Raw genomic sequence first — 24,199 nt, forward strand, 5'->3', positions numbered from 1 at the left:
CTGAGCTGGACTGTCTAATAAAAGCTGAACTGAGCTCCACAGTTTAGAAGCAGAAGAACTGAACGAGTCTCTCCACGTTTTCTGTGTTTTACAGAAGGTGTTTGTAGAAGGTCAGAATCTGCAGATCTAAGATCATAAACAGACGGACACTCTGTGATGTAAGTGGAGCTTTACGGTCATTTAGAGCCTCAAAAACTAGTAGCAGAGCTTTAAACTCTATCCTGAGTGATCCAGGCAGCCAGTGCAGCTCTTTTAAAGCAGGACTGATCTGATCTCCCTGTGTTGTTTCTGTTCGGGTGCTGCTGCGTTTTGTCCGAGCTGTAAAGGATGAATTGTTTTTCTTAGGAGGTCCAGTAAGAAGACCATTACAGTGATCAACTCTGCTTGTAACAAGCGCATGAACAAGTTTCTCTGCGTCGCTCTGATAGAAAAGGTCGGGGGGGCCTTGTGTAGGACGCACGTATGACGAGACAAATGGCTTGAGAAATTCAATGAAGCGTTTAGGTTTCCTTCTTATTTGAAATTCCAGTTCACCTTACATGGTGCAGCAGTTGCATTCAGTCACCTGTACAGGTGCCAGAGTGTATCTGCTGCTCCATTTAAGGTGGGGAAAAAAAAACTGAAGAAGCCAATATTAGCCAAAAAAAAATTACTGATCAACACTTTGCAGCACTTTTGGTGTTAGAAAGCAATACTGACAAGTTAATCTGCATACTGGTCACTTTTGTTATTGTTTTAAGTATTTGGCACAAAACAAAATCAGATTACAAAATCTCTCTCTCTCCATCCACCCATCTATCTAGCTGCTGTTGGAAAAAAACCTCATATCTCCAGTTTTTTGACATAATGAAAATGCATGCTCTTTACATGGTGTGCAAATTTCATGATAAATGGACCAAAAGAAACGGCCCAAAACTAACTGGAAAAAATTCTGGTTCCATTGATTTGCATTGAAAAGTAATTTATGTTTTTCCTTCTCCTGTAAAGTTACTATTTTGGAGATACGAGGTTTTGATCCAACAGTATATACACTCACCGGCCACTTTATTAGGTGCACCTGCTCAGTTGCTTGTTAACACAAATAGCCAATCACACGACCACAACTCACTGCATTTAGGCATGTAGAGGTGGTCAAGACGACTTGCTGAAGTGCAGACCGAGCATCAGAACGGGGAAGAAAGGGGATTTAAGGGGCTTTGAACGTGGCGTGGTTGTTGGAGCCAGACGGGCTGGTCTGAGTATTTCAGAAACTGCTGATCTGCTGGGATTTTCACACACAACCATCTCTAGGGTTTACAGAGAACGGTCCGAAAAAGAGGAAATATCCAGTGAGCGGTCAGTTGTGTGGATGAAAATGCCTTGTTGATGTGAGAGGTCAGAGGAGAATGGGCAGACTGGTTCCAGATGATAGAAAGACAACAGGAACTCAAATAACCAACCAAAATCTCTGAGGAACGTTTCCAACACCTTGTTGAAAGTCTGCCATGAAGAATTAAGACAGTTCTGAAGGAAAAAGGAGGTCCAGCCTTTTACTGTACCTAATAAACTGGCCGGTGAGTGTATAATATATATATATATATATATATATATATATATATATATATATATATATATATATATATATATATGTATGTGTGTGTGTGTGTGTGTGTGTGTGTGTGTGTGTGTGTGTGTGTGTGTGTGTGTGTGTGTGTATGTATATATGTATTCCACACACCATGATATATACTTACTAACCCCAGCACTGCTGTACAGTCTCATTTCAGATTTCAGAGAAAGAATCCTTTTCACATCAAAGCAGAAAAATGTTGAGTGCAGGTCGATTGAATGCAAATTGAATGCAAGTGTAACTCATTATGTAGTTCCATTTAAATATTACAGCAACAAGCCAATGACTCCAGACTTCTAAGGGTTAATCCACACCTCCACCACAAACCCCGCATGCAGTCATGCCTGCAACACCCCGCACATCACACACCACTCACAACACACATCACTCAACACGCCAGTTCGCAAACTTTTATTGCAAGAGGTAACAAAACTGCTACAATCACAATCACAACACCATCACACGTTTCTCTTTTACAGTATAGTCTCTAGCAGTAAACATCGGCTTGTAAACGTGATGAATAAAAGGCTGGTAAACAAACTGAAAATACAGTAAAACATAAAACAGCAAGTGAGTCATTTATTCAGATGGCCGTCGGAGTCCTCTCGTCTCGCATTCGGAGATCCTGACCCTGGGGAACTGGGGTGAGAAGGTTAAAAGCCAGAGGTTAGAAGGCAGGCGGAGGGAAAGGAAGATCAAATACCCGACACCTTCAAACATTCTCTCCTTCGTTAGCGCCAAAAATGCAAGAAGAATGGACAGATTAGATGGAACGCAATGCAATGCGATGGAATGGAACAGAGCGCCTCTTAAAGGAGATGGTTGGTGGAAAAAAATCAAATGTACACAATTTTCCTTTTTCCCACAAATGCAACAGGTGAGCAGCCAGGACGGGTTCGCTGCACTGGAGCTGCGAGGATAATGCAGCTCAAAGGGTCATGGATGTCCCACCAATGAGCATGGTGCTAACATGCAGCGTGGAGCCTGAGATTTCAGGGAAGACTTTCGTTGTTTTTTGCAAGTTTTCTATAAATAGCAAGCATGTAGTTTAGCATCACTAACTGCTGCTCAGCAACAGGGAGGAGCCCAGCCCAACACTTAAAGATGGTTCTTCAGGAGTTCTTTAATAAAGCAAACGGCTCTATTTAGAACCACGAGGAACCCTGCAGACGGGCAAAACTGTGTACATTTGATTTCATTTGATCAACTTATTCCTTTAAAATACAGTCGGTTAGATGAGAAAGAGAGGATGTTTGGACAGGTTCAGCAGGTTCTACCAACTTCTGCCAAGTTCTCCACACCAACTTGGCAGCAGCACCCACTAAAAGAAGCAGACGAGCCAGGGTCCGCTCCAGTGGCAGCCGCAACCCACCGCAAGCGCAAACATTCGCAATCATTCTGGTCAGCGGTTACCATGATTCGACCCTGCATGCTGCTTAGAAATTAAATGCGTTTTCAACATCATCATCATCATCGACCTCATCCAAAGCCCAATGCCAGTCCTCATGGCCCACATCTAGAACCCTGCAAGGGAGGAAGAGCGCCGAGATTCAGCCTACAAAGAGGGAACTCCACTGCTAAAGGTTCTCCAGTAGAGGCAAGCCATGGTCAGCTACAGGATGCTACCTGGATCTGGGAGGCTCAACACTTTATTCTAAAACCCTGAGTTTTCCCTCAACCTTGTCGGCAAAGCTCAACAAGGATCCAGCCGAAATCAGAAAGGCTAAGAGTAAATAAGTCTGTAAATAAATAGCTTCTGAAATCTAAGTGATCACTATCAAATGAGTCTAATCAACATTTTTGAAAAATCAAGAATGTTGGAATTGTTGATTTAACTTTTTTTTTTAAGTTTTGTATCTGAATCTGAATAAAGGAATCTGAAAGTTCCAGTATCTACATCTACGTTTCAGCCCCCAAATAGGCGTCAAGTTGTGCCAAACTGAACACAAAGCAACTCTACGCATTGTTAGTGGCAAAGAACATGCCATGGATGCTGAGTTCACGAGAGATCACCAGTGCACCATTAAAGTAGCCGTTCCCACAGCGTGCAAATTTGGAAAATGAACCGGAGCTGAAGTAACCCGTGTGCCATTTCTACTGATGGCCTTTTTTAGAAGATGCCTTGTATGAAACTCCTGAATGGATGCCTCATACAGTGCCAGAAGACTCATGCTGCGATTGAGACCTCTTCAGCTCCAGCTCATTTTGAATGTGTTAGCGCTACAAAGAAACTCCTCATCCAGCTACTTTCACCCAGTTGCAAACTCGGGGTTGAATTTGGTCGGAGTGCAAGGTCTCAGAACCTCCTCTTTCCTGTCCATGTGGTCTTTGTGGCACTTGATTTGGCACCGCAGGCACTCCAGAGCCAGAGGAGGCTTGAACATGTTCCAGAGGGGTTTAGTGCAGGCTTCACAGTTGGTGGGGAAGTGGTAGAGAGTGGGCATAAACTCATGACCCTTGTGGTAGATGAATTTCTCCCTGCCTGGAGGGGGCGCTGTAGGCTCCTTAGAGTTGTGCACAGCCCTGTGTGTCATACAGAGTTGCACTACATAACCAGCACCAAATGTATCCCATGCCTCAAAGGGGAATCCCACTGATTTTTCAAAATTTCGGGAGCATTAAATGAGCGAGATGTAAACAGAGGGGTTTGGTGTGAAATGGTTCAGACGTCTTTACAGCGGTGGTGATGGGAACCAGGGGTCGTCATGACTACAACACAGATATAGACACTGTATTTACCATCCAGAACCACCAGAGAACCTACACGCGTCTACGTTTTTAATTGGAATGCTGATAAAATAGTGGAAAATCTGAACAAATACGTTTTCTTTGGGGAATATTTAGCCTCCGAGTGTCCTTCATGCACCTCACCACCAAGAACATTTTAAAAATGAATTTTAGGCCAAAAGCTTATTAAAATATAATATAATGATATACATCAGGCAATGTATTCGCAATCATTTCATTTAAACTCTTTAAACTGTTTGGATGTCTGGTTCCTATCACCACCACTGTGAACAGTTCTGATTTGATATTTCACACCAAAATACTCGAATGACTTTGTTTACATCTTAAATTATTCAACTATGCGCACATTTTTAAAACAATCTGTGGAATTCCTCTTAACAGTGATGCCCAATGACTATGATACCCAAACAAAGGACAAATGCAAGCTAACCCATCCCTATTAACTTTTACTAGGCACGTTAACATTATATTCTATTTTATGAATTTATTGTTTAACAATATGAACAACCACAAACCTCACTTTTGACCCATTTTGTATGATAATCATTTCGCTTATTTCAGAATTAAAAGTAGAAACAATACAGCCATAAAAGCCCACTGAGGCAGAACTGGATCAGCAGTCTGAATATAACACCTGGCCTTGATTATGAGAAAAGACATGGATACAGAAACATTGATGAGAAGAAACATTAACGTTACAGAAACCCGTTTCAAGCTGAACCGGAGGCTCATTCTCACCTGGGTTTGCTGGCTGGTAGCTGTCGGCTGGGTCTCCTCATAGACTGGCTCGCCTGTACTTTAACGGGGACACGAGGAGAGGAGCGGTGGATTGTCTCCGGCGCAGGCGGCTTTTTGGGGATTTTCTTGACGAGCCTGCTGACCCATTTCTGCTGCTCTTCCTGAGATGCAGCCAGCAGCAGCAGGTTCTTGGCTGTAGACACGTCGTAGTTCACTGGAAAGAGGAGGGATAAACTTGAGCCCAAAACAGGAACTAAACAAGTATTAGGGGTTCCACAGGGCTCAATACTAGGCCCTACAAGAAGATCTGAAGAACTCCAAATAATCAAGCTTAGCTTTTGGTTTAGCTTTATTTACATTCCAGGGTGTACAAACATGTGTGTAAGTAAATGATGGTCCTAGCACTGGCTTAGCTTGATTTACATTAGGCCAGAGGTCGGCAACATGCGGCTCTTTTGCTGCCCTGTTGTGGCTACACAGCAGAATCAGATTTGTATGTAAAAATAAAACAGTAAAATAAAGCTCTGCTGATCGTTCAACACAGTTTAACAGTAAATGGTCTTAAACACTGGAATTAAAGTAGAACTGCTGATTCAACCTTTACCCCTCAAGTCTGAAGCGAAGAGTGCTGGTCACCATAGCAACACAGACAACATCAACATCAGAGAGGGTTGCTGCCTTGTGGTGTCATCCTACCATGAACTGCTCGTACTCTTTCAAGTGAAACCTCTGCAGGTCATTAAGGTTAGTACTGCCACCCCTCAGCATGCTGGCTTCAGTATTTCCAAACAAACAATATTTTAGTGAAATCAACAGAAATGTTATTTGCTCACTCAATTACAGACTGAAGTTGATGGTTCATAGTAAGATGTGGAATGGAATCTGGATTGATGACGGTTCATGCTACGTTATGTTACATTACGGCAGGTTCATGGTCCAGCGCAAGCTGCGGACTGGGAAAAGGATCGGTAAGTGGATCGGCCCCGTCCGTCAACGTGGGACCCAATTCCGATATCGGATCGGATTGGTCCTCTCTCTACTTTTTTGTATTTATAATGACTCCAGCTGGTTTCCAGATACGTTTAATTTGCAGCGAGAAACGGTAAAACGCTGGGGAAAAAAATAAAAAAATAAAAAAAATCACAAAGTTGACGTCAGTTTCTTGTTCAAAATTTCCCGTTCCACCTTAACCGGTGCAGCACCTCCTGGCACCTCAGGCACCATTTAAGGTGGAGCGGAAAAATGCAAACAAGAAGCTGGCGAATGAGAAGCGACTTCAGCCTCGTAAAAAATTGAAACTTAGGAGACATTTTTCTATCAGTGATGTGAAAAAAGCAGCTACAGCTGAATATTTTTGTATTTTTAACCTATGCTAGTAAATTAACTCATACTGAGATATATTTACAGCCAAGATGGTAAAAAGCTACTTCAATAAAATGGTCATAAAATGTTGTGGCACCCAGGGCGGCTTGACTTGTACTGAAAGCACCAAACGTCTCTTCATAACGTTTGGGTTACGAAACCCCTGCCTTAGGCTCATTCAAAGTGCATAACACCAAAAAGATCTTGCTACAGAAATTATGGCATAGCTTCCTTCAAACAAACCAATTTACCAACTGACTTGAACAGAAACTCTCTGACCGGCTTTACCCACCTCTACATGGTGCGATGACCTCCTCCTTCTTGTCCATGTGGTCTTTGTGGCACTTGATGTGGCATCTTCGGCATTCCAGGGCTGGAGGTGGCTTGAACATGTTCCACAGGGGTTTGGTGCAGGCCTCACAGTTAGTGGGGAAGTGGTAGAGGGTGGGGATGAACTCGTGACCCTTGTGGCAGATGTAGCTGGACTTCTCCCCGATGGGCAGAGGCTCCAGCTCCTGCTCCTTCTTACTCTCGCCCTCATTAGCATACAAGATCTGGGAAGGAAGCACAGCAGTGGGGGCTTCAGAATCGACTCAAACTGGACGGTAAGGTGACCTTTTAACTACACAACAGTTGTTTTCTTGCTTCTGAACAGACTTCCATGGAATTATTGGGGCATATAGCCAGAAATAGTGCACAGCAATGAAATAACAACGAGGCAAAGCACTCAGGCATGCATAAACATCTTATGTGCCACATTAACTCTACAAACAGAAAATCTAATCGGGTTTCATTTGAATTATTAAGCAAACAAAGCTAAGAACTATGACGACTCAGGGAAACATTCACCTTTCAGAGAGAAGTGTTTAGACTGTAAATGGGGAGGATCTGTGTTATCATACCTGAAATATTCGGGGAATCTCTTTAGCGTCAGCGCGGTACACATCTGTCTGCGTGACGGATCGAACGTGGAAGAGTTTACTGTGGAAAGAGAAACAAAGACGTGTGAGAGAAGAAGAGGCAAAAGCAGCCTGTTTTTACTCTTCCCCGTACATGAACTCCGCTTATACAGTACAGACGGACTGTACTGAACCATCGGCAACTGCGTTGTGTTACTTAAACTGATAATCCAGAGAATCAATGAGCGAGACATGTCAGGCTTTCAGACCGGGACCAAAAATGTAATTAACACAGTTTTTGCTCTTCTTCCAAATGTAGCCAGTTTGAAAAGACCAAGGCTGTGTCCAGTTCTTCAGCTCTGCACTGGAGCTCTAAAGCTACTGTATATAACAAGTAACAGAAGCATGTGTCCCAGCCTAGCTGCGACTGTAGCTGATTGATTACACAGACGCCCGAGGCTGTGCATAATTTTATTTTATTTACCCCCCACACAAAACAAGGGGCTCTGAGTCTAAGCGTCTTTTCTTTATGGGAAACATGAACGGTACTGGCACTCTCCCTCCAAGCACTGTTAGAAATTAAGGGTCTGTGCAGGAACACTTCTTGTTCATCGAGGTCCAGTCAGTGTAAATGTTCCCTCAAAGGTTCTACAGTGGTTCTAAGGTCTGATTGTGGAGCTTAAATCAGTTCCTCCAGGTGAAAAGTTGGTATTTGTTCCTTTTCATAACCGAATGTTTTAAAACAGAGCAGTAGAGTAAAAGCCTGGAGGCGAGGCGAGGCGGGGTGTGTGGAGTCAGTCCAGCTTAGAACAGATCATTTCAGTGGGTTCTGGTTCAGTTATGTTCCCTGACTGAAGGGACTGAGATGGAGCCTTGAGGGTCCCACCCCAGTGACGAGAGGGGCACTGCCCCAGTGACGGTTTAGTACCGTAATGTGTGCGATAAACATAAAACACGATTTTTCCTGCTTACATTACTTCCCTGAATGTCGACAGATCCAAAATGACAAGGACGTTAAGCAGCTAAAAAGTGAAAACTGATACATGCCAACGCTCCTAATTGCTGTCCCATGGATGTAATATCAATACTAATATGACTAAACACCTACGGAAACCTTAGCCTTAGCCTAAAACCACTGTACTGGTTTGTGAGAGGTGTTTCGGTGAGGTTGCCAGTCTTATGCCAGTTCAATGCGCAGCTAGAGCTGAACAATTTGGAGAAAATATCCCAACTGCAATTTTTCATAAACTGAGATTCAGGCCTGATTTATTTTGGACAAGAAGACCAGAATTTCCACGTTTGAAGCTTGACCCCTGAACGCAGTGTGTCAAACTGCCAGTAAGTTGTGGTTGTGATGTCACAACACGTGGAGGTCTGGTTGCCTCTGATTGGTCTAACGTATCTACAGACTTTTCAAACTCTTATTAGGTTCAATTCCCCCCCCATTAAAACTTAAGAGAACATTTCTGCTAACGTACTAATCTGCAGCCAAATCACAGCCGTGATGTTATTTCGCGATAAAACTCTCCCTCTCGTGTTCTACTGCTTAAATACAGCACCAGCATGTTCTTCTACTGCTGCAATTAATCTGATCACGCGAAGAACTATTTAAGCACGGTTCTACATTGTCGTTACTAAAGAACCAGTTTTTTTAAGAATCTTGAACTCTCTTTATGAGTGTGGGCTATAATAAAAAAAAAACCTCTTGAATTTGAAAATTACCTTCAAGTCTTAAATTGCGATTTTAATATAAAAACTTTATCTTCCAGTCTTGTGCAGAGCGTTGTTGACTTTCTAAGTAAAAATCTACAGAGAAAAAAAACTTCAGCACATTTTGGTGCACAATTACTGTTTATTTGCTGAATTTAAAATGTAAAAAAAAGGGGTCTGAGCAAAAATTATGGTAAATTTTATGTTTTAATTTTTAAGTTTTTCTCCTAATAAACTCAGCAAATAAACAGAAAGTGTGCAATAAAATTAAATAAAAGATGGGCTGCACAAGCGTGTCCTCTGTAGAGGACGTGCCGTCACTTAGACAAGGAACAAAACGTGCAATTTCACCAGAGGCGCCCGAAGTTTTGCGCACTGTATATTTAAATTAACGTAAAAGTAAACGTGGAGGTGCGGAGCCCAAAATGTTCTTGAGTGAAAGAAAAAAAAGGTGTTGACGTTGAAACGTACTGAAGTATATAAAAGCAGAAAGTGAACAGCTTAACTGATCCTGTCTGATTTCGACTACCAGACCTCGCAACTGAGACGATCCGGTGACGTTTGTGGGAAAAACGTACGCAGGACGAAACGTATCGGCTTTGGAACGTTTCGGTTTAGCACGGGATGCGACAGGGGAGATTTTCAAAAACAGCTCGGAGCCTGGGCCACAGAATGACCACACATCTTCAGAAGTCTATCTCGGATGGGAGGGACATTGTGTGTCCACTTCACTTCAGGCTGAGCAGCTGCTTTAAAGAGCGATGCAGATAATACTCACTCTATGTCCAACACCATGCAGGGATTGGAGTGCTCTTTATCCTGCTCGCTGCTGTAGAAGAGGATCTTCTTACTGCTCACCACAACATACTGCAGGAAGGAAAAAGAGGTCAAGTCTGAAACCTGTCGAATCGCTGACTCACTCACAGCTTTCCAGCAAATATATGAGGCAAATCAGAGTGTAGGTAGTGAACCTTTCTCTCCCAGCCAAAGCGTTTGGTGTTGTTCCTCACAGGAAGAGACAGCCAGCCCTCCAGTCTCGTCTCTGTGCAGAAAAAGAGAAACATTGAACGACGCCGCTGCATCCGTGGATCGCGTTCCTCTGTGTTTCGAGGCCGTCCTGTCGGGCTCAGCGATTTGGGGAAAATATCTAATTGCGATTTTTTGGACTAATATTGTGACTGCAATTCAAATCGCGATTATATTTTACAAATTGAGATTCAGGCCTGATTTATTTGGCCAAAAAGACAACAATATCCACCTTTTCTGGCCTCAGGCTTGACCCCTGAACACAGTGTGCCAAACGGCCAGTAAGTTGTGGTTGTGATGTCATGATCTGGTTGCTTCTGATTGGTCCAACTCTTCTAGAGGTATTCCACAAACTCTTATTAGGTTCAGTTTCCCCTCTTAAAACTTAAAAACAGCATTTTTGATCATGTGCACACTTGAAAAATTGGTTCTTCAAGGGTTCTTTAGTGAATACAATGGTTCTATAATAGTACCATAAACAGTCATTTGCCATTTGCACGTGTAAAAAGTTCTTTGGATGGTGAAACGGTTCTTTAGATTGATGGAGATTGTGATGCATATGGTTCTATATAGCACCTTTTTGAAAAGGGTTCTAACAAAGCACCTAAACGTCCTGTCGTTAACAAGCTTGACATCGCAACAATAGCAGAACCCTTTTTGGTGCTATTTAGAACCACATACTTCATCAATCTAAAGAACCTATATAGAATTCTATATAGAATGACTGTTTTCAGTACCATCGTTATTAAGAAACTTGAAGCGTCGGCTATAATTTCCCGAAAAAACATGGCTTTCTCGATCTGAAAATGGCTCTTAAAATTGCCTTAAATTGTTAAATTATTCCGATAAAAAAAAAAAAGATTTATTCAGCCCTTCACTCCTGAAGTGACAACCTCCAAAACACAGAGAAACGAGCAAGACGTCACACAGAGTTCCTTCACAACCGAAACAAAGTCTCTAATACACACACATTTAACCTGCACAGCACTGAAGGGTGTTCAAAAGGTCAAAAGTGAGAAGTGACAAGCTTGCTGAAGGAAGATGAAGAAGGGAGTGAGGAGGAGAGCCTTTCAGGAAAAGGAGGGGCAGAAAAAAAGAGGGAGGAGAAAAGAAGAAAGAACAGATCTGTGGTAGAAAGAAAAAAGAAATATCAAAAGAAGACAGTGAAGACGAGGTTAAACGTTTGGAATCACTTGTTTATATGTATATGTGTACACACACACACACACACACACACACACACACACACACACACACACATATTACAAGAAAGCAATTTTAGAGCTGCAGACGACTGTATAATAAAGGAAAACTACATCAAGAAGTTAATTCAATATTTACATACAATTTAAAAAATATAAATACATTTATTAATTACACTTTAATATTCGGATCATTTCATATCTGAGATATGATATCAGTCTCAAGGCGGTAGACAAACACTGAACGAAACATCTTTTGTGAAAAATCGTGCAGACGTTAGCACCGAGTCAAATAAAACTCACTGATCTCACAAGTGATTCCAGACTTCTGATAGTTTAACGACTCTACAAACGGAAATAAATAAATAAATAAATAAACAAACAAGCAGAGCAGCTCGTGTAACGGACAGAAGGTGAAGCAAGCGTGCGGAAGGAAACCTGGTAGTGACTCATCCGTTTCGAAATCGGGGCCGCTGCTCATGCTGGCCGAGTCGAGGGAGTGGACGTTGAGGGAGTTTAAGAGGCCGCGGAGCTGCTCGATATCGCTGTCCTTGCTGTCCAGAGCCATCTGCAGCTCCACCCGCATCACCGACTCCTCCGCCAGTTGCTGTGGTGAAGAAGGCCACCAATTTTACCATCAACCAAAACAGCAATGAAAACATGTTGAACACAGACGATACGCGGTATAACTTTCACAAGATGTGGTGCACCATTTCTCATTATCCTGAAATCCTCTATATCTACTTGGGGCAACAGCTACTTCGTCCAAAGTGCTGTCGGTGCAAATAACAGTATTATTATTAGACAACGTCATTAGCATTACATACATACACTATATTGCCAAAAGTATTCAGTCGTCTGTCTTCACATCCCATTCTTAATGCATAGGGTTTAATGTGATGTCGGCCCACCCTTTGCAGCTATAACAACTTCAACTCTTCCTGGAAGGTTTTCCACAAGGGTTAGGAGTGTGTTTATGGGAAATTTTGCACTTCACACCACTGCATTCCACGCTTTGCACTGCGCTTGGTGATGTAAGGCTTGGATGCAGCTGCTCGGCCATGGAAACCCATTCCATGAAGCTCTCTACGCTGTTCTTTAGCTGATCTGAAGGCCACATGAAGTTTGGAGGTCCGTAGCGATTGACTCTGCAGAAAGTTGGTGACCTCTGCGCACTATGCCCCTCAGCATCCGCTGACCCGCTCTGTCATTTTACGTGGCCGACCACTTGGTAGCGGAGTTGCTGTCGTTCCCAATCGCTTCCACTTTATAATCCCTGACAGTGGACTGTGGAATATTTAGTAGTGAGGAAATTTCACGACTGGACTTGCTGCACAGGTGGCGTCCGATCACGGTACCACGCTGGAATTCTCTGAGCTCCTGAGAGCGACCCATTCTTTCACTAATGTCTGTAGAAGCAGTCTGCAGGCCTAGGGGCTCGGCTTTACACACCTGTGGCCATGGAAGTGACTTGAATTCAATGGTTTGGATGGGTGAGTGAATACTTTTGGAAATATAGTGTATATACACACACACACACACACACTCAGTACTGTGTAAGTCTCAGGCACCTAAGCACACGATTTTAAATCACTTATTTAGGCAGTAAGTATATTTTTACTTGTAAAAGAGTCACTGATTTAAAGCACAGCTCTTAGAGAATCTTCAAACATGAGCAAGTCAGTTAGTCACAAGTCCATGAGGTGCTTCACATCTAAAAACACCACATCATAAAGTTATTTATTTATTTTTATTTCTACATCCCTTCGGTGTGCTGGACATATTTTGCTGTAGTGATATATTATCACATATGTCATCATGGGGGTCAGTGCGGTTGTCGGTGTCAGGGGAGTTAGTGTATGGAATCAGTATTGTGGGTCAATCTGGTGGTCAGTGAAAGGGATCGGTGTAGGGGTCAGCGTGGGAGTTAGTGTAGTGCCTCACTGTGGGGAGTTAGTGTAGGGAATCAGTATTGTGGGTCAATCTGGTGGTCAGTGAAGGGGATCGGTGTGGGGGTCAGCGTGGGAGTTAGTGTAGGGGATTAGTATCAGGGTCAGTGTGGAGGTCAGTGTAGGTGATCAGTATGAAGTCAGATTAGTGTGGGGGTCAATCAGTCGTTTACATGCACTCAATAACCCAATCACAATCAGATTTATGCAGTTACCTGATCATTCAAAAGGTCATGTAAACAGCACACTCTGATTTCTAAGATCGGAGCAAGGTCTAGAAAAGGAATCTGATAAAGAGGCTGGACTTTAGCTCAGTAATCAGATCTCTCAGTGCTGTGAACTCTCACTCTGACTTCTTTCAGATTTCTCAGTCTGCGCATGTGAAAACCGCAGTACCAGAAACAGCAAGCAGTGTTTAACGCAGCACCCAAAGACACAACAAAACACTTCTGGTGCCACTGAAACCAACTACATGTTCAATGAAATGAATTTTCTTCATCTTCTACATGATGTATGTTCATGTTTTTGGGTAAAGTGGTGTGATGTTTAAAAAAAAAGCTGCAGCATTAAGTTCTAGTTTTACGTTACGTTTACATCACACCTTGTTCTGTGAGTTTATTGGCCGGTTGTAAAGAAGAAATCTGATTACTGTCTGACTCTCGTAGACCTGGCGTCATCATAAGTAATCATATGATTACTCAAATGTGAACGTGTTGATCAGATTAGTCACAAAATCAGATTTTCTGCAGTTTTCAGATTACTAAGTGCATGTAAATGGAGTGTAGGGATCAGTGATCGGTGTGGGGGTCAACGTGGGGGTCAACGTGGGGGTCAGTGTGAGGCTTTATTACTGTGGGGTGACTGGCTGAGGTCATATAAACACTGTGTAGTGACTAGTGATTGTGTATTGGTGTCGTTTGCTGGTCATTGTGGGTTTTTGATTGTACCGCCTGCATGTCGTTGATCTCTCGCTGGTATTTAATGATGGTGCTGTTGAGTTTCTCCTTTTCTGAACGCAGCTCCAGCTGCAACTTCCTGTTCTCTTTCTCTTTCCTCTTGACATCCGTGTCGTTTCCACGGCGACTACCGCCGCCACGCACCTCCTTCCTGTTCATGATCTCGGCCAGCTTGTTCACAGCCTGTTATTAAACACCAACAACACATCAACAGGCGTCAAAATTACTGCATGATTAAATATTTCAGACGTAAACAAAGCCATTCAGGGTGGTTTGGTGTGAAATGCTCTGTTCTACAGAAACTCAGTGGTGGTGATAGGAACCAGACGTCCACCACTAAAAGCTCCCTCACAGAAAGCTACTACATGACATTATAACAGTTTGGAGAAGGTTCTGGCCTAAAACTGATATAGTCCATTCATGCTGGCGAGGTACAGTGTTGTGAGGTAAAACTCAGAAGACATGTAAGTTCACTGGTGGTTCTGGATAGTATGCCTATAAAATGCCTATATTTGTGTTGTGGACCCCTGGTTCCTATCACCACCACTGTAATTGAAATTGGTAAGTGTCTCTACAGTAAACCATTTTACAAATTCCCCTTTAACGTCCAAAAGGTCGACAGAAAAGGTGATTCCAAATCAAGATTAAGATTAAGTGACCCTTATTAGTCCCACAATGGGGAAATTCCACCTCCGCATTTAACCCATCCGTGAAGTGAAACACCACATACACACTAGTGAGCACACACACACTAGGGGGCAGTGAGCACACTTGCCCGGAGCGGTGGGCAGCCCTATCCACAGCGCCCGGGGAGCAGTTGAGGATTAGGTGTCTTGCTCAAGGACACCTCAGTCATGGACTGTCGGCTCTGGGGATCGAACCGGCGACCTTCCGGTCACGAGGCTGGATCCCTAACCTCCAGCCCACGACTGGGCTGGAGACACAATTTGAAAATAAGAGAACTAATTTATTAGTACTGAGTACTTTAGGGTAATGTTGTTTTCTTAATACCTGAACTTATCCACATCTTACATGATGTACATATTATTTTTGAACATGCACATAAAAATTAAGCTACTCCACTGTAATATAAAATAAATTATATTTTAAGGTCATAAATGGTCTTCTAAATCCGCAAGAGGACAAATACCAAGCATTTCCAAAAGCTCATTGAGCACAATTAAGTACAACTACATTTTATCTTCTCCATCATCACTGAGCACTTTTTAGAAGTTTAGGTGTCATCAGAACTCATTATGCTCTTTTATGAACTATTTCTCATCTGGCATCCTACCTGTTCAAAAACATAATACAGAAGAGGGTAAAGCACTAAGACGGGGCTGTCCGTGCTTGCTGTAGATCACCTGTGTTTTGAGGGTCCTCTCTGACTGCAGCTGCTTCTCATAAGCCAGCTTCATCTGAGTGATGGACTGCTCATCATCCTTCAGCTTCTGCAGGTCTAAAAATCAAACATTTAAATCATCAGGTGGAAAGAGCTCCTAAAGAAGGATCGCTGACTGAAGTAATGACCTTGAACATCATCCAGCTAAAGTGTCCATGGGGAATTCCACTGCTTATCAGTTTAAGATGTAATCGGAGTGGTTTGGTGTGAAACGCTCTCTTCTAGAGAAACTTACTGAGTCTGAACGGCTCACAGTGGTGGTGAAAGGAACCAGACGTCCACCTCTAAAAGCTCCCTCACAGAAAATTTAAACTTTTAGAAGATTTTGGCCTAAAACGTATTCATGGTGGAGGGATACATGCAGGGCACTGTGCGGCAAAATAGTCCCCAAAGAAAACTTATTTTTCCAGATTTTCCATTATTTTCCATCATCAACATTCCATATAAGCTCAGAAGACTCGTGTAGGTTCTCTGGTGGTTCTGGATGGTAAATAAAACGTCTATATCTGTGTTGTAGTCATGGCGACGCCTGGTTCCCATCACCACCACTGTAAAGACGTCTGAACCGTTTCACACCAAGCAGCTCTGACTGACTCTCAAATCACTGAAAAACTGGTGGAATTCCCCTGTCAGGAGCAGCTGTAAGTCACTCTAGGCTAAAGTGAGATGTTACTACGGAAACCACCTGCTGGGAAAGCCCCCAATAAAACGCTCACCATCCTGTGCCTCCTTCAGCTTGTTGTTAAGTTCCTCCTTCTCATTTGCCAAGTTCGCCACGTCACTCGTCAGCGTGCGGTTCGCTTCCTCCAACTGCACGTAAACACACACAAGGAAAGGTTATAACACACACAGATGTCACCGTTAAGCATGTTTATAGAACAGCTGTAAACGCTTAGAGGTAAAAACACACAGTTACTGCTTTAAGTCAATAAATGAAAACGCAATACGACAAATAACCTTTCATCACAGTTTATGATACAGCATACTGCATTTTAATGACACTGCGTATTGTGTGCACACACTAATCACACCTAACATCATGACCACCTCCTCGTTTCTACACTCACTGATCATCTTATCAGCTCCACTTACTGTATAGCTGCACTCTGTAGTTCTACAGTTACAGACTGTAGTCCATCTGTTTCTCTGATACTCTGTTACCCCGTTCTTCAGTGGTCAGGACCCCCATGGACCCTCACAGAGCAGGTACTGTTTGGGTGGTGGGTCATTCTCAGCACTGCAGTAACACTGACGTGGTGGTGGTGTGTTAGTGTGTGTTGTGCTGGTCTGAGTGGATCAGACAGCAGTGCTGCTGGAGTTTTTAAACACCTCAGTGTCGCTGCTGGACTGAGAATCGTCCACCAACCAAAAACATCCAGCCAACAGCGTCCTGTGACCACTGATGAAGGACTAGAGGATGACCAGCACAAACTGTGCAGCAGCAGATGAGCTGTCGTCTCTGACTTTACATCTACAAGGTGGACCGACAAGGTAGGAGTGTCTAATAGTACATCAAATCTGACCGCTCTGTGGTTTAATTCCTGCTCTGTGTTTACTAGGAATGAACGGCATTTGGTGAAGTTACTCACAGTGAGCCTGATGACCACGACTGCCGTGTCATTTTAGGAGACAATAATGTATTTGTGAATAGATCTTGTGAATAGATCTTGTGAATAGATGCTTCAGGTGGAACCGTGACCGAAAAAAAAAAAAAAATCGATCAAACGCAGACCTCCACAACGGCCCTGTAAAGCCTGAAATAACCATTTAAACGTAAGATTGGATTAAAGGCTGCGGGACTCACTGAGCTGATGGTGATGTCCTTCTCTGCCAGTTCCTGCCTGTGTCTGGCCATCATCTCCTTGATCTCCAGCTCCTTCATGATCTTCTCCTTCTCCAGGTCAGAGTACTGCTCCTCAGCGATGGAGCGAGCCAGCTGCTCCGAGTCCGCCTTCGTCAGGGTGATCTCCAGCTGAGCGGCCAGAGAGTCCCTGAGAGAGACAAAGCAATCAGGCTAAGCATGGTGGGAGAGACAAGACACGGAGATGCTACCTACTGGCCAAGAACTATGACCGTCAGACCAGCTTCCTGTTGAAGATCTACAGAGTTACCCCAAATGTAATTTAACAGCAGAGACGTGCTTGGCGGACAAACATTTGGACAGAACTGAGGTTTCAGGGAGGCTACTACTGTTATTGTGATGTACTTTAGTCCATGTTTACATTCAACAGTATATCAGTGTCACATGATCAAGTCTAACAGAGTTACTTAAGGCCTCCACATGGTTTGAGGTGTGTATGATGATTTAGGCATGCAGTTAGCAAGTAATCAAGGGTGGAAACAGTGAAAAGAAGCTGCACAGGCCACATTGTGTTTAATTTTTTTCAACCAAAATGTTAAAATAATTATTTTCACTCAGAAACTCAATAAAAAAAAAAAAACAGCTCCAATTTTGCATATTACTGCTGTTGGAACAAAACCTTCAATCTATATTTTTGTTGTATTTCAGTATTGGACATTATTTGAAAATATCTATTGCTCTTTAAATTGCGTGCGAATTTCGTGATGAATGGACTAAAAGAAACGGCCCAAAATGACCATAGAAAGAAGTCTGGATCCACCGACTTACATTATTCAGTACTGTGTGAGTCTGAGGCTCCCAAGACACGCTGGCACAATCTATTTATTTGTGTAGTTTGTGTTTATTTGCTGAGAAAAAAAGTGTTAATATTTAAATAAACAAAATTTATATAATATTAATTAATAATAGGGCGGCACGGTGTCATGGTGGGTAGCACTGTCGCCTCACAGCGAGGAGGGCCTGGGTTCGATTCCCCAGCCGGGTGACCGGGGTCCTCTCTGTGTGGAGTTTGCATGTTCTCCCCGTGTCTAAAAACTAGTGATAGACTAGTCACTGTGTTTGTTGACCCATCTCCAAGCCTCTCCTTGAGGAAGTCCAGTATTATATATAGTTGAAAAACAGCTCCTGGTTTGACCAATCAGTGCTCAGTAAATTGAGCTCATGATGTCATTGATGATATTAACGAGTCTCTGTGGCGGCTGTGAAGGTGTCCAGGAAAAATATGGACCCGAGAAATTCTTGGTACTGTTTATTGTTTTTCTGTTTATTTGAATTATAAACACGACTTTATTCTAATGTATATTGTGATAAACTCACTGCTGAGGTCAAAAGTTTAAAACATTCGCTTAGACGCCTAAAACTTACACAGTGCTGTGTGTAAAGTTCCCATTTTGAAGATATGAGGTTTTGTTCTGACAACAGCGAGATATCTGTGTACCTAATAAATTAACATGAAGTTAATAAAAAAGCAAAAAACTTATGAAGCCCAAAATTCTAGAGTGGAAAAAAGGGTTGACATTAAAACTTAAAAGCACATAAAAGCAAAAAGTTCTTAACTGAAAAAATGATCAGTACCTTCTGTTTTACTGTGTTATACTGTCAAATAGTTTAGGCTTGCATATTAATATATTACATATTAATATAAATGAGTGCATATAATATGCATTATATAAAGCACAGTATTATGCTTCTGAATCAACAGAACTGTGGGCTGTTTCACTTTATACTGATGTGCAGTTAACTGGATGGTTTAATCACAAAATAACGTATAAAGTGGACTATAAAGTGCAAAAAATAGGCCGAGCCCAAAAACGTTAAGCTTTTAATGGTCTTAACAACAAATCATTAAACAAATGGTTTCAGTGACTCAGTGTGGGATATTCTTCCCTTTAATTCTTTTAAATGGTGAAAGTTTGTGTTTAAACTTGCAGAAAGTCTTGATCCACTCAGCACTGGCGGCTTCGTACAGCTGAAAAACACTGCAGAGCCAGTTTGTGTTTAATGTGAGACCAAATATTCTCTATAGGGTTTAAATCTGGGCTCTGACCAGCAAAACCATCAGTAAACACCAGTACATTTCACACCTGGCCCATTGTTGTGTACAGGAACACTTTTGAAGATAAAATGTGTTTTTGCTCTTGGAAATATATTTGAGTAAAAATACAACTGTTCAATTTTAATAATACTTGAGTAAAAAAATACTTAAGTATAGTAAAGAAGTATTTTCTACCTCAGGCTAATATACACTAGCTTCCTTTACTCCTTAAGTGGCATAAAAATAAGAAGCAAATTTCAGACGCCAAACATTTCTTGGCTGATCAGCGACTTTTGGGGTAAGGAGGGGAAAACTGTACATTTGAATTAAACTATCGCTTCAAGTCTTAGATGATTGACTCACTACATACACCATCACACACACACACACACACACACACCACTCACACACACACACACACACACACACACACACACACACACACACATAGAAACACTAACTCACCTCTCCTCCTGCAGCTCCTGCAGGGTTTGCTGCATGTCCTTATACAGCTTATTCCTCTCCTCACACTCTTCCTTCAGCTCCCGCACCTGAGTCTTATAGAGTGTCTAGAGGGAGGGGGAGGGGGGGGGGGGCAGAGCACATGACAAAGACCAGGAAAGAAAGAGAGATAAAGACAGAGAGAGAGTGTGGGAGAGAAGCAGAGAAAGGGAGAGGGAGAGAGAGAAAGACAGCACATGACAGACAACAGGAAAGAGAGATAAATACAGAGTGTGGGAGAGAGGGAGAGAGACAGAGGGAGAAAGTGCATGATAGAGAAGGGGAAAGACAGGAAGAGAGATAAAGAGAGAGAGCGAGAGAGAGAGAGAGAGAGAGAGAGAGAGAGAGAGAGAGAGAGAGAGAGGGAGAGAGAGGGAGGCAAAGAAAGAAGGAGAAAGCACAGAGCACAAGACAGAAGGGGAGACAGAAAGAAAGAGAGAGAGAAAAAGACAGCACAAGAAAGAACTTATGATTTTGACCTGTAAACACCTCTACACAAGGACAGTGAATAAACTGACCACTGAACAGGTCAGTGATTAGATTAGAGCAGTAAAACAGTCTTACTGAGAAATACTGCTCTGCCTCCAGCTGATCCTGCAGCTCCTTCATCTGACCATCGGCATCCTGACGCTCCCTGAGAGAGAGAGAGAGAGAGAGAGAGAGAGAGAGAGAGAGAGAGATATAAATGATAGAGAAGGAAGGGGACAGGTAGAGAAAGAGAAAAAGAAAAAAGTGACAAAGGAAAAGAGAAAGGGAGGGAAAGAGGGAGACTGACAAAGAAAGAGAAAGAGAAAAAGAAAGCGCAGGAGAGAGGGAAGAGTCGGGAGAATAGAGACAGAGACAAATCAGACAAAGAAAGAAAGAGGCTGAGAGAGAAAGAAACGAGACTGATAACGAGAAGATAGAAGGAATGCAAGAAGCTCTGAAAAGCGCACGACTATCAAAGCTCACTTGCGCAGCTCCGTGTTCTGCTTCTCGAGGCTGCGTTTGATGTCCAGCAGGTGGTTGATCTCCTGCTTGAGCTGCTTCTCTGATGTGCGCAGCGTGCTCAGCTGCTGGTTCTGGACCTTCAGGTCATTCTGGGTCAGGCTGCGCTTCTGGATCTCCTGCTCAATCCTCAGAGAGAGGTTCTTCACCTGTGTGCAGATAAAGATCACAGCTGACATGAGAAAAGCAGTAACTCTCCATAGGAGAAAGAAAAGAACTCATTCACATTCGGTCCACACTGAGTGTCCACTGAGCTGCGTTTCCACGCTGTACACCTCATGCCTTGTGTACACTACAACACTTTTACCCCGATTTTAGACCGATTCTCGGTCTGGCTGAGTCGGAGCTGGTCGGCTCTACTCTGCAGATTTTTGGGTCAGCTGGAGGCGACAGTCGGAGTGAGAGTCGAGTCGTGTGTGATGGGTGCAGACTCAGATTTTTGACCTCCCGATCACGTTTCAGACCAGTTTATCAAACGCTTGATTTTTTTCGACCCGACTCAATCTGAATGGATTCCTGCAGCAACCAATGAAAACAGAGCAAGAAAGAAGAAAAAAGCTTTTTAATGAGCCGAGTTTAAGGCACAAATGAGTTTATGTACATTTAAAACTCGCATTTTTAAATCCACGATCCTCACTTAACCACATTTACCTGCTGCCTTTTTACTGTACCAGCACAAACGGCAAAGAAAAGAGCAGCAGCTCCACCTTCAATTGGGTCTCGACGAACACGAGAGTTTGCAGAAGTTCAGTGAGCTCTGTCTTAGATTATAAACGACTGGGCACCCCACACAATCGGACTGCTGTTTTGGGGGTGACTAAAATATCGGGGATCACACACCACTCAACTTTTCAACTGTCGCTGAACTGAACAGAACCCACTGAACTCACTCACTACGAGACCCAAATAAAGGTGGAGCTGCTGCTGCTGTTTTCTCTGCCGTTTGCAGCGACACAGTAAAGAAGCAGCAGGTAAACATTAAGTGAGGATCATGGATTTAAGAATGTGATCAGTTTGATATTTCAGTGTTTTAAATGTACATAAACTCAATTATGCTTTAGACTCAGCTCATTAAAAAGCTCTGCTCTACATGTGAGAGACTTTTAGCCGTTTTTCCTGCTGTATATTCTTCTTTTGTGCTCTCCGCCTTCATTGGTTGTTGCAGGAATCTGTTCAGATCGAGTGATTGACCAGTTTACACTAGAGTCGGGTCACAAAAATCACATTTGATCAACTCTGAGCCTGAAACACAATCGTGAGGCCAAAACTCTGAGTCTGCACCCCTCAAACATGACTCGACTCCATCTGTTGACTCAGCTACTGACTCCAACTGACATCTCCAAACATCTGCAGACTAGAGCCAACCAGCACAGATCCTGCCAGACTGAAATCGGGGCTAAATTTGGGGGAAACAAGTCAAGCGGTGTAACTCTGGCTTTACTGCTTTCCAGGACCCCACCCATCGCATCAGTACTCAGTATTCCACAAGCTCATCATTTACAAATAAATCACAACTCGATCCTTCAAAGAAGGTAAGAGAGTAAGCGCACCTCTTCATTGAGTCTGTCCTTGTGTCTGCGCAGCTCCTCGAGCTTCTGCAGGGCCTGCTTGTAGTCGCAGTCCAGCATGGAGTTCTGCTTCTCCAGCTGCAGAAGCCGGTTCTCCACACGCTGCTTAGAGGCACGTTCCTCCTGCAGCTTCTGCTCCAGCTCTGTCCACAAACAACAACGCTGCAGTCATACACCAGCCAGTCGAGTACACCAGTGAAGCGTGCACGTAATCAATCATCACTCCCACATACAAGACTCCATCCACAAATAAACACTACAAACAGGGGCATTCTCTCGTTTACACCAGGCACACTGACCCCTTCTTCACTTTATAGCACATAAGCAACCCTTTGCCCACTAGACCTTCATTCTCTTCATAGCTCACCTTTATAGCATTAACCTCTCATAGCACACTCTCATTATTCACAGCGTACCGACTCCTTATAGCCTTTATAGCACACTAAACCCTCAAACCCTCAAACCCCCAAGACCCTTTGTAGTACACCAGCTCTTCAGATACGTTGTAGCACAGTAGTTCCTTAACACCCTGTAAAGCACTCTAGCCTTTCATAATCACACGAGCCCCTCCTACCCTTCGCAGCACACGAGCCCCTCCACACTAGCCCCTCCTACCCTTCGCGGCACACTAGCCCCTCCTACCCTTTGCAGCACACTAGCCCCTCCACACGAGCCCCTCCTACCCTTCGCAGCACACGAGCCCCTCCTACCCTTCGCAGCACACGAGCCCCTCCTACCCTTCGCAGCACACGAGCCCCTCCTACCCTTCGCAGCACACGAGCCCCTCCTACCCTTCGCAGCACACTAGCCCCTCCTACCCTTCGCAGCACACTAGCCTCTCCTACCCTTCGCAGCACACTAGCCTCTCCTACCCTTCGTAGCACACTAGCCCCTCCTACCCTTCGCAGCACACTAGCCTCTCCTACCCTTCGCAGCACCCTAGCCCCTCCTACCCTTCGCAGCACACTAGCCCCTCCTACCCTTCGCAGCACACTAGCCCCTCCTACCCTTCGCAGCACACTAGCCCCTCCTACCCTTCGCAGCACACTAGCCCCTCCTACCCTTCGCAGCACACTAGCCCCTCCTACCCTTCGCAGCACACTAACTCCAAGTAGCAATTGTAGCACACAGGCTCCTCACAGCCCTCACAGTATAAGACCTCATATTGTTCATAACGACGGTGGACCCTTGTAACACACTTTGCATTCATACATAAGTCTTACATATTTCTCTCATTTCTCAAACACTACAGCTCTTTTTCCAAGCATGTGGCACCTTTCATGGCCTCAGATTTGGCTCCCTCGATGGACTCGCTGATCTTGCTCTTGTCCGCCAGACGGGCTTTCGTGGCCTTGTGGGCCGCCTCCTCCTGCTCCAGGCTCTGCTGCAGCACCTTCAGCTTATACGTCATATCAATCTCCTTATTGCTCTTCTCCTATTGGACACAGAAAAAACAGGACGGACAATTAGGACGAGGAGCAGGGTCAAAATAATTATAGTACTCAGGTACCTCAATGACATTCAAACACAGCAATAATACAACAAAGAGGGGAACATTGCATGCAACTAGACGAGGAGGTGATCCGTAGCTGACGGTTTGTTCGAATTAGTACCTGATTAAGTAGACAGACGTTACCATGAGTTCA

At 43.6% G+C, this 24,199-nt stretch overlaps 1 protein-coding gene across 3 annotated transcripts in view; it reads right to left on the reverse strand.

Annotated features, from left to right (window-relative positions):
• The window catches only part of rock2a (rho-associated, coiled-coil containing protein kinase 2a), a 78,525-nt gene that overhangs the window by 1,785 nt on the left and 52,541 nt on the right, over nt 1–24,199 (reverse strand). Inside the window, exons 17-32 of one of the 3 annotated variants that reach the window (XM_037538657.1) lie at nt 23,829–23,988; nt 22,536–22,696; nt 20,950–21,134; nt 20,563–20,632; nt 19,963–20,066; nt 17,406–17,592; nt 16,318–16,411; nt 15,564–15,658; nt 14,191–14,382; nt 11,733–11,901; nt 10,038–10,108; nt 9,845–9,933; nt 7,360–7,438; nt 6,750–7,011; nt 5,096–5,309; nt 1,673–4,132 (exon numbers count right to left, since the gene is read on the reverse strand). In XM_037538657.1, coding sequence (XP_037394554.1) covers nt 3,859–4,132; nt 5,096–5,309; nt 6,750–7,011; nt 7,360–7,438; nt 9,845–9,933; nt 10,038–10,108; nt 11,733–11,901; nt 14,191–14,382; nt 15,564–15,658; nt 16,318–16,411; nt 17,406–17,592; nt 19,963–20,066; nt 20,563–20,632; nt 20,950–21,134; nt 22,536–22,696; nt 23,829–23,988 — 2,406 coding nt within the window. In that variant the 3' untranslated portion in view covers nt 1,673–3,858. Of the gene's footprint in view, nt 1–1,672; nt 4,133–5,095; nt 5,310–6,749; nt 7,012–7,359; nt 7,439–9,844; nt 9,934–10,037; nt 10,109–11,732; nt 11,902–14,190; nt 14,383–15,563; nt 15,659–16,317; nt 16,412–17,405; nt 17,593–19,962; nt 20,067–20,562; nt 20,633–20,949; nt 21,135–22,535; nt 22,697–23,828; nt 23,989–24,199 lie in introns of those variants that run through there. The other 2 variants (XM_037538658.1, XM_037538659.1) reach the window with 2 other exon arrangements.

The sequence above is a fragment of the Pygocentrus nattereri genome, chromosome 5, assembly GCF_015220715.1.
Source record: "Pygocentrus nattereri isolate fPygNat1 chromosome 5, fPygNat1.pri, whole genome shotgun sequence".
Classification (NCBI taxonomy): Eukaryota; Metazoa; Chordata; class Actinopteri; order Characiformes; family Serrasalmidae; genus Pygocentrus; species Pygocentrus nattereri.